Source organism: Zea mays, chromosome 2, assembly GCF_902167145.1.
Source record: "Zea mays cultivar B73 chromosome 2, Zm-B73-REFERENCE-NAM-5.0, whole genome shotgun sequence".
NCBI classification, from domain to species: domain Eukaryota; kingdom Viridiplantae; phylum Streptophyta; class Magnoliopsida; order Poales; family Poaceae; genus Zea; species Zea mays.
In genome coordinates this window covers 200,227,868-200,241,962 of record NC_050097.1, presented here as the reverse complement: position 1 = coordinate 200,241,962, position 14,095 = coordinate 200,227,868, and the positions used below count along the sequence as shown (strand labels likewise).

Here is a 14,095-nt window from a genome sequence, read left to right as displayed (position 1 = left end):
CTCCACTTGGAGATTCTTGAATTCGGACCCGTTGTCGCTTCTTATCTTCTTTACCTTGAGCTCAAACTCATTTTGAGCTCTCCTTAGAAAGCGCTTAAGGGTCCCTTGGGTTTCAGACTTATCCTGCAAAAAGAATACCCAAGTGAAGCGGGAAAAGTCATCAACAATAACTAGACCATACTTACTTCCTCCTATGCTCAGATAGGCGACAGGTCCGAAGAGGTCCATATGCAGCAGCTCCAGAGGTCTTGAGGTGGTCATCACATTCTTGCTGTGATGTGCTCCTCCCACTTGTTTACCTGCTTGACAAGCTGCACAAGGTCTATCTTTTTCGAATTGCACGTTAGTCAAACCTATCACGTGTTCTCCCTTTAGAAGCTTGTGAAGGTTCTTCATCCCCACATGTGCTAAGCGGCGATGCCACAGCCAACCCATGCTAGTCTTAGCGATTAAGCATGCATCTAGACCGGCCTCCTCTTTTGCAAAATCAACTAAATAAAGTTTGCCGTCTAGTACACCCTTAAAAGCTAGTGAACCATCACATCTTCTAAAGACAGACACATCTACATTTGTAAATAGACAATTATATCCCATATTACATAATTGACTGACAGATAGTAAATTATATCCAAGAGACTCAACTAAAAACACATTAGAGATAGAGTGCTCATTGGATATTGCAATCTTGCCTAAACCTTTCACCTTGCCTTGGTTCCCATCACCGAATATGATTGAATCTTGGGAATCCTTATTCTTGACGTAGGAGGTGAACATCTCCTTCTCCCCCGTCATATGGTTTGTGCATCCGCTGTCGATAATCCAGCTTGAGCCCCCGGATGCATAAACCTGCAAGGCAAATTTAGGCTTGGGTCTTAGGTACCCAACTCTTGTTGGGTCCTACAAGGTTAGTCAAAATTGTCTTAGGGACCCAAATGCAAGTTTTATCACCCTTGCATTTTGCCCCTAACTTCCTAGCAACTATCTTCCTATCCTTTCTACAAATAGCAAAGGAAACATTTAAAGCATGATAAATTGTAGAGGGTCCATTCATAACTTTCCTAGGAGCATGAACAATATTCTTTCTAGGCACATGATGAATATTTTTCCTAGGCATATCTCTACCATGCATATAGGAAGAACTGGAAGCATACATAGCATAAGAATCATAGGCATGTGAATCAAACGCATTACAACTCCTATGAGACTGTCTTCTATCATTGTACATAAAAGCATGATTCTTTTTAGTACTACTTGCCATAGGGGCCTTCCCTTTCTCCTTGGCGGAGATGGGAGCCTTATGGCTTGTTAAGTTCTTGGCTTCCCTTTTGAAGCCAAGCCCATCCTTAATTGAGGGGTGTCTACCAATCGTGTAGGCATCCCTAGCAAATTTTAGTTTATCAAGATCACTTCTGCTAGCCTTAAGTTGGGCATTAAGACTAGCCATTTCATCATTTAACTTTGCAATAGAAGCTATGTGTTCACTACAAGCATCAATATCAAAATCTTTACATCTATTGCAAATAACAACATTTTCTACACAAGTTGTTGATTTACTAGCTATTTCTAACTTAGCATTCAAATCATCATTAATGCTCCTTAAGCTAGAAATTGTCTCATGGCAAGAAGATAATTCACAAGAAAGCATTTCATTTCTCTTAACTTCTAAGGCATGAGATTTTTGTGCTTCTACAAATTTGTCATGTTCTTCATACAACAAGTCCTCTTGTTTTTCTAAAAGCCTATTCTTATCATTCAAGGCATCAATCAATTCATTAATTTTATCTACCTTGGTTCTATCTAGGCCCTTAAATAAACATGAATAATCTATTTCATCCTCATCACTAGATTCGTCCTCACTTGAAGAAGCATAAGTAGAGTTTCGACTACATACCTTCTTCTCCCTTGCCATAAGGCATGTGTGACGCTCGTTGGGGAAGAGAGATGACTTGTTGAAGGCGGTGGCGGCGAGTCCTTCATTGTCGGAGTCGGAGGAGGAGCAATCCGAGTCCCACTCCTTTCCTAGATGTGCCTCGCCCTTGGCCTTCTTGTAATTTTTCTTCTTTTCCCTCTTGCTCCCGTGTTCCTGGTCACTTTCATTATCGGGACAGTTAGCAATAAAATGACCAATCTTACCGCATTTGAAGCATGAGCGCTTCCCCTTGGCTTTGGTCTTGCTTGGCTGTCCCTTGCGACCCTTAAGCGCCGTCTTTAATCTCTTGATGATGAGAGCCATCTCTTCATCATTAAGTCCGGCGGCCTCAATTTGTGCTACCTTGCTGGGTAACGCCTCCTTGCTCCTTGTTGCCTTGAGAGCAACGGGTTGAGGCTCATTAATTGGACCGTTTAGAGCGTCGTCCACGTACCTCGCTTCCTTGATCATCATTCGCCCGCTTACGAATTTTCCAAGGACTTCTTCGGGCGACATTTTGGTGTACCTAGGATTCTCACGAATGTTATTCACCAAATGAGGATCAAGAACGGTAAAGGACCTTAGCATCAATCGGACGACGTCGTGGTCTGTCCATCGCGTGCTTCCGTAGCTCCTTATTTTATTGATAAGGGTCTTGAGCCGGTTGTATGTTTGTGTCGGCTCCTCGCCCCTTATCATCGCGAATCGTCCAAGCTCGCCCTCCACCAACTCCATCTTGGTGAGCAAGGTGACGTCGTTCCCCTCATGTGAAATCTTGAGGGTGTCCCAGATCTGCTTGGCGTTATCCAAGCCGCTCACTTTGTGGTATTCATCCCTGCACAATGAAGCTAGAAGAACAGTAGTAGCTTGTGCATTCTTATGAATTTGCTCATTAATGAACATGGGACTATCCGAACTATCAAAGTGCATTCCACTCTCTACAATCTCCCATATACTAGGATGGAGAGAGAACAAGTGACTACGCATTTTGTGACTCCAAAATCCGTAGTCCTCTCCATCAAAATGAGGAGGTTTACCAAGTGGAATAGATAATAAATGAGCATTTGCACTTTGAGGAATACGCGAATAATCGAAAGAAAAGTTCGAGTTAACCGTCTTTCGTTTGTCGTAGTCGTTGTTGTCGTTTTCCTTGTGGGAAGAAGTGGACTCATCACTGTCGTCGTAGTAGACGATCTCCTTAATGCGCCTTGTCTTCTTCTTCTTCCCATCTTTCCGTCTATGACCCGAGCCCGAGTCGGTAGGCTTGTCATCCTTTGGCTCGTTGATGAAAGATTCCTTCTCTTTATCGTTGATCACGATACCCTTCCCCTTAGGATCCATCTCTTCGAGCGTTTAGTCCCTTTGTGAAGAGAACGGCTCCGATACCAATTGAGAGCACCTAGAGGGGGGGTGAATAGGTGATCCTGTAAATCTTGAAAACTTAAGCCACAAAAACTTGGTTAAGCGTTAGCACAGTAAATGCCAAGTGGCTAGAGAGGAATCTCAACAAAACACAATAACCACAAGAAAACAATCACAGAGATGGCACGGTGGTTATCCCGTGGTTCGGCCAAGACCAACGCTTGCCTACTCCACGTTGTGGCATCCTAACGGACGAGGGTTGCAATCAACCCCTATCAAGCGGTCCAAAGACCCACTTGAATACCATGGTGTTTTGCTTTGCTTTACTCAATCCCGTTTGCGAGGAATCTCCACAACTTGGAGCCTCTCGCCCTTACACTTGAAATTCACAAAGAAGCACAGAGCAAGGGAGGGATTAGCAACACACTCAAGACAAGAAATCACAGCAACACCACGCACACAAGTCGCAACGAGAGCTCACAACACAACTTAATGAGTTCACCACTCAACTAGAGCTCTAATTGCTATCGCAAAGAATCAAAGGCGCGGAATCGATGTCTTGGTGCTTAGGAATGTTGTAAGAATGCTTGGTATTGTCCTCCATGCGCCTAGGGGTCCATTTTATAGCCCCAAGGCAGCTAGGAGCCGTTGAGAGCAATCTAGGAAGGCTGATCTTGCCTTCTGTCGACTGGCGCACCGGACAGTCCGGTGCCCGATTTCTTTCCATAAGTGGCGCAGTCGACCGTTGGCAGCCTGAGAGCCGTTGGCGCACCGGACATGTCCGGTGCACACCGGACAGTCCGGTGCCCCCTTCTAGCCGTTGGCTCGGCCACGTGTCCCGCGCAGATCACGCGGCCGACCGTTGGCCCGGCCGACCGTTGGCTCACCGGACAGTCCGGTGCACACCAGACAGTCCGGTGAATTATAGTCGTACGTCGCCGATGAATTCCCAAGAGCGGCCTGTTCGCCAGAGCCAGCCTGGCGCACCGGACACTGTCCGGTGCACCACCGGACAGTCCGGTGCTCCCAGACTGAGCAGACTTTGGCTGAACAAAGCCATCTCATTTCCAATTCGATTTTTCCTGTTTCCAACACTTAGACACAATACATTAGTCACTAAAACAATGTACTAAGTCTGAGAAACATATCTTTATCCTTGATTTGTACTTTGTCCACATTTTACACTTAGGCACTTGTGTTGGACACTAAATCACCAAAATACTTAGAAATGGCCCAAGGGCACATTTCCCTTTCACCCATACTTAATGGTGTCTCAAAGGAAAATTTCAGAGGTACAAGGTTTTGAAATTGAGATAAACGATGATGCTGGAATTAGACCTAACGCTGCAGATGGGTTGGCTGGTCTCCAAGTTGGTGGCTCCCATAACCTCAGTTACACTCTTCGTGATCACAAGAACTATTTACTAGGCAAACGACAACGAGAAATGGTATATGATCAAGCAGGAAGCATGCTTATGTATTTTCAAGATAAAATTGTAGAGAACCAACCATCATTTCAATATGCATTGCAGATGGACCGAGAAGAGCAAATAGCAAACATACTCTGGGTGGATGCTAGAATGCTTACTGACTATGCATATTTTGGTGATGTTGTTAGTTTTGACACTACATTTGGGACAAACAAGGAGAGCAGACCTTTTAGCGTATTTGTTGGATTCAATCATTTTAGGGAAACCATTGTTTTTGATGCAGTTCTCATGTATGAGTCCTTGAAAGCACATAACAATAAGCAACCTAAAACAATCTATATCGATCAAGGTTCGGCAATGTGGAAAGCAGTTAAGGAAGTGTTTGTAGAAACATGGCATGGTTTGTGCACTTTTCATATTATGCAGAATGCTTACAAACATTTATCTGAATCAAATAATGAAGAATCAAACACTTTTCCCAATCATATTGAGGAAAAGAACCTAAAAAAACCAAGTATTCTATTTGATTTTAGTGCATGCATGTATGGGTACGAAGATGAGGCCACATTTGAACATGCATTTAACATCATGAGGACAAAGGTGAGCAAGAAAACATGGTTGTATAGTATATACAATGTGAAAGAAAAATGTGTTGAATGCTATATGAAGGTTGTGTTCACATTAGGGATGAGAAGTACACAAATGAGTGAGAGTCTAAACAGTGACTTGAATAGCTACTTTAAATCTGATTTTGATGTAATCCAGTTTCTTAAGCAGTTTAAAAAGAGTGGTGCAAGATAAAAGAAATAACGAGTTAAATGCAGAATTTGAATCAAGGAAAAATTGCCTAGAATCAAAATGAGGACACCTATGTTGATCGAACCTAGCAAGTTGTATACAACAATTATATTCGAAGAATTTCAAGGTGAATATGAAAGATCAATGGCAGCATGCACGAGAGCTTTAGAGAGAAACAATGAATACCTTTTGTAGCAATTGGGGTCTTGATGAAAACTTTACATTGGAGAAGGAGTACAGAGTTATCAGTGATCCATTACAACAAACTAGTACTGCAACTGTGAACAATTTAATAGAGTTGGAATATTGTGTGGCCATGCTCTAAAAGTTCTTGATCTTATGAATAGCAAGTCAGTACTGACACAATATATATTGAAGCGATGGGCCCGAGAAGCTCGTAGTGGAACTGTATAGAACAATCAAGGTCAAAACATAATAGAGAATCCAAGATTAGATGATATGATTCGTTGCGAATATATGGCTCGTAAGTTTCTCAATTTAGCACATAGAGCTGCTAGCTATCCAAGATGTACCTTATTAGTAAACAATACACTTGACATCCTTAGCAAGCAAGCTGAGGAAGAAACAAATGGTTGTAGTAGTACAATGGATCCAATCACTTCTCCCCCGAATATCACTCCTCCAAGTGATTTGGTTAGTACAGCACGACTAAAGAAGGAGGAGGTGGAGACAAAAAGCTCAAAGCGAAAAAAGTTGGCTTGAAAAGATGCACTAGGGCTCAAAAAAAGGGACATAAGAAAAATGAGAAAATATTTGAATAATTTGATTCTGTTTAATTGTATTTAGGGTCTAGTTGTATTTAATTATTTCATTCTCTTTTATAAGAAGGAACAAAAGGCTACAATGGTGCCATTAGGTGATGGTGCTGCAGCAGTCCAAAATATGTCTCCTAGTACAACAACGGTACCATTCACTGATAGTGCTACAACAATCCCTGAACCATATATGGCAACAGTCTCGAGCACTGAATGTTAGTACCCTGATACCATCTCGAGTTCTCCACCACTGCAAACCCCGTAAGTCCATCCGTTCATGCCCATCAAACCAACCCAGCACGAATGTTGCTGTTGCCGGACGAGGATCACATGTGTATATTATGTGTGTATGTATGGTTGATCATTGCACAGCTACCTGATGTGATCCACGATTGATTTACACGAAAGCTGCAGCAACGATGGATGGTGGTGCTTGTGTCTTCCGTCAATCTAGAAAACCTGCACTCGGCGTCGGCGAAGATATGGATCAAACGATCGAGTGGACGCAGGACCGGGGCCGGGGCCGGGGCCGGGTGGCGGGACATGCGTCGCGCGTCGGTGAGCATCTGGGACGGCGCGGACCCAGAGCACAGGCGCCGCCGATCTAGAGGTGTCAAATGCAAATTCTTGTCTACCTCCTTGGCTTTGCCTTCCTTGTGTGTGTGTGCTGTGCAATGAGTGCAGCAACTTTTGGCCAAAGCTGGGGGCAGTGGCCCAAAGTGTCTTCCCTGCTTCAAAGTTTTTTTTTTCTCGCCTCTCGAGGGATCCTCGCTTCCATGATGGTCTGTGACGCAGTAACGGGAGCTCAATAGCTGCTGCTTTGTGGCTGGCTTTCTGGATGAAGAAGACGGCGGCGTCGAATTATTGAAGGGCTCATGGAAACCTGGCTTCCCAAGGTGCCAGAAACTGTGCTGACAGCCAGACAGACAGATCGTTTTCAGGTCCGCGATAGAATAGAAACCAAATGGAATTCCCCCAGTAGACTCATCAGCCGGAACAGCGCAGCGAGAGTTCTGAACGCAGACGGCAGCTCACATGTTTGCAGAGCGCGCGCGGACGTAAAAAGGCGCGCGCTGAGGCGGCATCATTCTGGCGAAGATTAGAAACCGCACACGAGCAAAAAGGATGCGACGCTCGAAAGCGAATCTGACCTCCCCCGTGCCGGCCGCCTGCTTGCTCTTGCGCCATCGAGCGAGTGCTCGAGAAAACTCTAAAAGCTTCATCATGCAACGCCCGGCCCAAGAAATCAATAATGCACGGCCATTTTGCTTTGACGTATGTGTTCACTTTACCCCTCCAAAAGGAAAACAAAAAGGCGAGAAGTTACAGAGAGAGTACTGTGAGAGCGCAATTATTCAGCCGATTCGTTTTCAAATCTGGGAGCTTCCTCCTGCACAACCCAAACGACGAAATGATTCCCTTTATTTGTAGTCTTCTCTCCGTTCTCCCCAACCTACTCACTCATGTCAACAGGGATCGTGCTGTCTCGTCTCGCCGTCGATCCATACTCTCTCGTCGTCGTCGTCGATTTCTCCAGCTCCTCTCATCCCTCCTTTTTTTTTGTTTTGGTTTCCGACGGAAATATGCTGCTAAATGATTAGCGGCCGGAAGATCCATTGGCCCATGCCATGCCGTAGTCCATGCTCCATGATGGAGAGGAGGAGCTAGCTGCCCTGCTGCCTCCATCTCTCTCTCTCTCTCGGCTCACATGCGTCGCGCGCGTCAATGCGTGCATGCACCACCAAACAAAAAACCTAAAGCGACCACCCAAGCCCTGAGGCGAGGCGAGGCGAGGCGAGATCTATCTTTATATATAGCCTTGAAGCCCTTGGAACACTTCATCTCCAAATTAAGTCGCCGAGCTCTGAAGAATCTAGCTAGGAGCAGGCCGCCTACGCCATCGGCCGTCCACAGCAACATGTGCTCCGGCTCCTGGTTCTGGAGCAGCAGCGGCAGCGGCAAGGAGCACCCGTCTCTTGTCGTCGTCAACCTCGAGCGGCAGCTAAAGAAGACGCTGGCCGTCAGGAGAAGGAGGAGGTAACTAGCGTGCTCTGTTCGAGTTTCTCAAGATTCCTCTGCCCAGCAGCAACAGTTTCCTGCAACCACACACGCGCCACACGTACGTACGCATGCATGCAGGTTGAGGCTGAGGAGGTTGCGAGACGGAGGAGCAGAGGCCATGGAGATGGTGAACCTGAAGCTGTATCTGGAGAACCGGTGCATCATCGCAGAGAACGAGAGGCTCCGGGAGAGGGCCAGCGCGCTCCGCCGCGAGAACCTCGCGCTGCTCCAGAACCTGTCGTCCAGGACGGCGGCCGTGCCAGAGCCAGGAGCGGGAGCTGCGTGAGGTTGCTGCTTCGATCCTCTGCCTGCCTGCCTGCTGAACATGAAGTAGCGAGCTCGCGTCACCCTCGTCGTTGGTGCTTGTGCTACTTGTGTGGACAGGAGACAGGCCAGTGAACTCGTAGCCCTAGGAGGCCATCTGCTTGGCTGCTCCGCCATGTCTGTGTGGCTCTGTGCTCAACTGCTCATACATAAACCGCCAGGTTCCTGGAGCTCTCTTGGGGTGCTCTGCGCCATGGTGTCTGTACATTATAAGTGCGCGGATTAACTAGATTTTGTTGGCAAGAACTAACTCTTTTGGTCATATAAGAACACGGTCAAGTTAATTATTACCTTCGTTCTCGAATATTTATCTTTTTTTAAAAACTAAACTACAACAAATAAAAAAAAGTTTGGAGTACAAAACAGAAAGAGGCAATGCTAGTCAGCCAGTTCTTCTGAAATGAAAGGGTTAGATCAGGAACGAATCTTCCCTGCCTTTTCTCTCTGCTGGAGACTTCAGCATATCTAGTTAGGCACGAGGACCTCAAAACCCGGGTGCTCTGCTTTCTTCTCCACCTATCTGCCCTTTTTCTTTGACAAAAGTCTAGACAAAGCAAGATCCTTTGTTACACGCTACTGTTTTCAAGTATCTGTCACCAGGGCTGGGCTTAGTCACGTAGCGAGCCAAGGTCAGTTCGGCTCGGACGCATTACAATAAGCTCGGAGATCAGGTTCGGCTTGGACTCGTTTAGACTCACGAGCCGCCACACTAAATCTAATTTAAAATATAAATTATATATTTTTATTATATATAAAATAAAAAATATATACCAAAAATTCATAAATATATTTGAAACTATATCTAGCCTTATGTCCATAAAAAATAAATCAATAACATAGTAAGGTATAAAGGAAATATTGTCACAATATAACACTACATGATCTGGTCGGTTCGCGAGCCGACTTGGCTCGCTGTTTAAGCGAGCTATAAAAGTAGGCTCAGCTCGAGCTCATTCAGGCATGAGAACTTCTCCGAGCCGAGCCGGCTCACGAGCTTTTTTCAGCCCTATCTGTGACAATATATATGTACAAGCACTCAAGGACGTGATTGGTTGCCATCTTCCGGCGTGTAACTGCCTCCGCTGATCCTTAAAGTAATAGTTATTTGGTTGCCTTCAAATATGAATCTAGACCGACACGATTTTTAAAGCACTCTCAGCCAAACCCGTTAGAAATAGGGATAATAATTTAACCTGCAACCCCGAATCCCGATAGATACCCGACCCTATGTGTGCGGGTATGGATGAGGGTATTGACCCTGGGGCTACAACCCGTACCTAACCTAAAGTTTCGCGAGTGTGGGTGCGAGTTTCAATTTTTTTCAATCCATGGGTGACCCACACCCAACCTAAAATTTGCTACATTCTTTATTTCGCGTAAAAATGATTAAGATACAACAATAATTAGTTTGAATAAGTATATTGGCTAATGATTGATGAAATGTATTGAGCATGCTTAAAATCCATAGATATAGCTCAAGTATTACTGGCACTTAATTGTTTATAGCTAAATTATTATTTAAAAATGTACAGTGAGTAAAAAACCACGGGTGACTTGAAATCCACCCGAAATTCGATGGGTTCGGGTGTAGGTTTGAAATGGCACCCACGGATGGGATCGCGGATAAATTTAGATAGACTTCACGTATGTGATCAAGAGCGGATTTTTGCTCCAACGTACTTGAACGACCAGTTGTCATCCCTAGCTAGTAATGTCCCCAAGCTTGTTTCCGCACGTGTATGCTAGAGGGAGCAAGCCACATGCACGCACGGACACACACTTCTAGATTGGTTTTTAGTTTATTCTTTATTATTTTCTAATTAAAATATTTAATCACTGCTGTGTTTCTGACATTTTTAATAAAACTAGACCACACATGTTATATATATTTCAAAAAATATGTTTAAGATTAAGTCTATTAACATATAATTAGTTTCTATTATTATATAATTGGTGTCTGTTAAATAATTTTAACATATAATTAGTGTCTATTAATAGTTTTTTTATTTATTTTTTCAATTTTTATACAACCAATCAAACATAATCTCTAATGAACAAGGTTAGACACATACATACAACCAATCAGAAGATATTATATATTCTCATTTAGTTAGAGCCAGACTCACTAGACACGAGCCAGGTTCAGCCATACAACATAGCAACCACGGTAAGAAACTAATTGGTTGTGCGTCCGCAGAAAACAACTGATTGGTTGGGTGCACGCGCGTAGCCACGTTCGTGCGAGCGTGTCGTGCCAGATACAAGTACAACCGTTTTCTGCGTATCTGTAGATGCAGGTAAAAATGACTTGTTTTACACATGCTTATGCAGGATACGCCTTCTACGTGCGGTCAAATAAATAACAACCACGGTAAGTGTAACCGAAGTCCGCACCAAACTTTCGCAGAGCCAGAGCCTACAAAACAACAGCAGATACAACATAGCAGCACCATTGGGCAGATCATCTGCAACGCTGCGTTGGACGACAAGATCAATAGCAAATCATGCTAAAACATAAACATCAACTATGACAATTCCATCTGAACTTCTTAATACAATGACTAATGAATAAGAATACAAGCTGCATGATCTCACGCATCCGCGTCTACACAATATGTTGTACCCCACAAATTGCCCCCTTGAATTCGCTACACAAATGTACCAGAAAATGGTTTGAATAGCTCTAGCGGAAAACTAAAGAGACTGGAAGCTTGTACAACACAGAACCCACACCATGCATTACCAACTGCCAACCAACCAAATACCTTTGCAAGAAACCACAAAAGACAGGATGTCCAACCGCTGTCGTTCTAAAACCTAAGGAAAAAAAAAAAAAACGAATGTCCGGGAGAACACAAGGTGTCCCTTCATGGATCTGCTGTATGGATTAGACCTTCAAGCATGTCCTCTGTGAAACGCGTCTTATTAATGGTTCCACTGCTTCTGCTGAGCTTTGAACTCCTCTGATTCCTGTGGCTGCTGCTGCTCAGCCAGCTGGGCCTCCGATGGCTGCTTCTGCAGCTGCTGTTCGACAATCTTGCGGCTCATATTCGGCACATGAGGATCACTGGCCTCACCAGCAATTTGTTTCAGGCGCTGCACTTCAGCAGTCAGTGCTTCATTCAGAGCTGGATACAGAACAATGTAGCAATAATACAATCAGTAGTTGAATACGCTAAGAAAACAAGATTGCACACATAAATCATAAGAACTTGTAATAGATCAATGGAAATTCCCCTGACATGTCAGTGAACTATACAGTCAATTAGAGAACGGTGAGAGAGACAAAGCAATAGCATGGATGCCAGGTCCGTCTACGTTGAAGCAATAGCATGTAAAGAAACTCATTCAGAATTATTCCATCCAATCTCCTCGTAAAACGTACCATCTTTCAGCTGTGCTTGCTGCTCCATTGCTTGCAGCCTGATCTTCATCTCATTGTTCAGAATTCTAAGTGCCTCGCATTCCCTCTGCGAATAGATATTAAGGCAGTAAAGCAGTGCCAAAACTTGGGCCAACGTACACCGAAATGATCAGCACATTCATAGCCTCAGAGAACAAACCTGCGACGATGCTGCTTTTGAAGATAACGTACTAGTTTCCATCTGCAGCACACGAACCTTGCGCTCAAGCTCACCCATGTACTTCACCTTGCGCTCCTTAGACTTCGCTGCCGAGATCCGATTAGCTAGAATCCTGCAAATTTTACCAGAAAAAAAACACACGATTTCAGCAAACCAAACCAATATGGAGGCTGAGAATCCTCTCACATGATGAGCTCCAGAAAATTCGAACCTCTTGACCCTCCTAGGATCAACAAGAGCGAGCTCAGCAAGGCGATCATTGGCCATGATCTTTTTCATCTCAGACTCGCTGAACTCTCCGTTGGCAGGTTGAGAAGAGGCAGTCGCAACCGCACCGCCCGATGCCCCACTTCCAGCACGCGAGAGGCTGCCGCCGGCGCCTGCCACCGGAGACGGAGGCGGCAGTCTCAGAGAAACCTGGCCCAGGCCTCCAAAGTTGAGATTGCCCATGATGCTGTCCACCGACAGGCTGCGGCAATGGCGAGTATGGCTATGGCTAGCGCTGGTGCCTGCGGCTGCGCTGCCACTAGCCGCCCAGCTCTCAGCGTCATTGTCGCTGCTATCACCGGGGCTCCAAGCGCCTTGGCCGGTGAGTTGTCTGCCTAAGTGATCGTTCCTTTCACTGTTGTTATCCCCGGAGGAGCTGAGATTCGGGTCCCTGTACGAGCGGAATAGCTCCTCGAGTACGGAGGCTTCCCTCGACCTGTATTCCCCAGCTGCAGGAGTCATCGGCAGGGAGAGCTGATTCGGGCGCGAGAACCCGACGAGGAAATCGCTACGGGACCTCCGGTGCCCCGCCCCGCGCGGCGGCAGGCCGGACGCGGACGGCACTTGCTGCTCGGAGCCGCCAGGCGACGACAGGGAACGCGGGACCGCCGCCCCCGCCGCAGGATTGGTGGAGTACGGGAGAAGACCTAGAGAGTCCATGGAGAAAAGAGGCAGCTTCGGGAGCGACCGAGCGAGATGCGATCCGGCGCCCGCCGCCGTGGGCACGAGCGTCGGCGGGCTCTGGTAGTTGCTGAAGACCGAGAAGCCGGAGCTGGAAGCCAGGCGGGGCGCCATCGGTGGGAGGAAAAGTGACGGTGCAAAGCGTCGGTTGTACTGGGAGGCGAGGTCCATGGGGAGCGGGGGCTGTGTCTGTGGCGGGTTCTGGGTCTGGGTCTGACAGCTCGTCGGCAAGAGGAGGCGACGTCGGCGGTGAGCGGGATCGGTGCTCCAGTCCTCGTCCATCGCGACGGAGAGAGGGGTGGAGGATGGTACTGAGCCGGAGCTAGGGTTCAGGAGGAGGGCATTGCGAGGGGAAGGTGAACTAGGGAATGCCGGCGGCGAGGTTTTTGTGACGGCGAGAGCGAATGCGAACGCGAAGGCAGAGCGAGCAAAACGTGAGCGCGGGGGTGGTGCGATGCGGCGCTCAAAAGGAAAGGCGCGTGGACGAGAACGGAAAGTTTATCTTCGGCCTTTTGCACACTTGGGCTTGGCGGGCCTTCTGTTCGCGAGCGCCAGGCCGCTTGCCATGTCTGGGCGGCCGAAAGAGAGATACGGGCTTAGCGATAGCCTTTTCATTTTACATTTAAAATGTTTAAAATTATATTTTTGAACTGAAAAAATTACAGAATGCCATATCATCAATGGACGACAGAGGCTTAATTGTAGAAATATTTGAACGAGCGTACCGGTTTGAGCGGATTAATCAGGGACATTGGATGGGAACCCATCGGACAGGGGGTGTGCGTGGTTAATGTGGCCGGGGAAACTTTGTAAAGAGCCCTTTGTTTGGTACTCCGCTCGCAATCTGCACGTGTTCAAAGACCATCACAGGTAGGTCCTAAATTTAACAAAGTGAACCCTGAG

At 46.2% G+C, this 14,095-nt stretch overlaps 2 protein-coding genes across 2 annotated transcripts; one reads left to right on the top strand and one right to left on the bottom strand.

The window, feature by feature from the left end:
- Positions 1-7,641: 7,641 nt before the first annotated feature.
- Positions 7,642-8,950, top strand: LOC100501092 (uncharacterized). The gene is made up of 2 exons (XM_034059676.2): positions 7,642-8,312; positions 8,415-8,950. The coding sequence occupies exons 1-2, from the start codon at positions 7,984-7,986 to the stop codon at positions 8,620-8,622; spliced, it is 537 nt and encodes a 178-aa protein (XP_033915567.1). The 5' UTR covers positions 7,642-7,983; the 3' UTR covers positions 8,623-8,950.
- Positions 8,951-11,479: 2,529 nt separating this feature from the next.
- LOC100502386 (uncharacterized) lies at positions 11,480-13,534 on the bottom strand. Its single transcript, NM_001196864.1, is given in 4 exon segments — positions 11,480-11,788; positions 12,046-12,130; positions 12,224-12,356; positions 12,456-13,534. Coding segments are annotated over 4 exon segments (1,440 nt in total). The 5' UTR covers positions 13,475-13,534; the 3' UTR covers positions 11,480-11,585.
- Between the last annotated feature and the right edge of the window lie 561 nt (positions 13,535-14,095).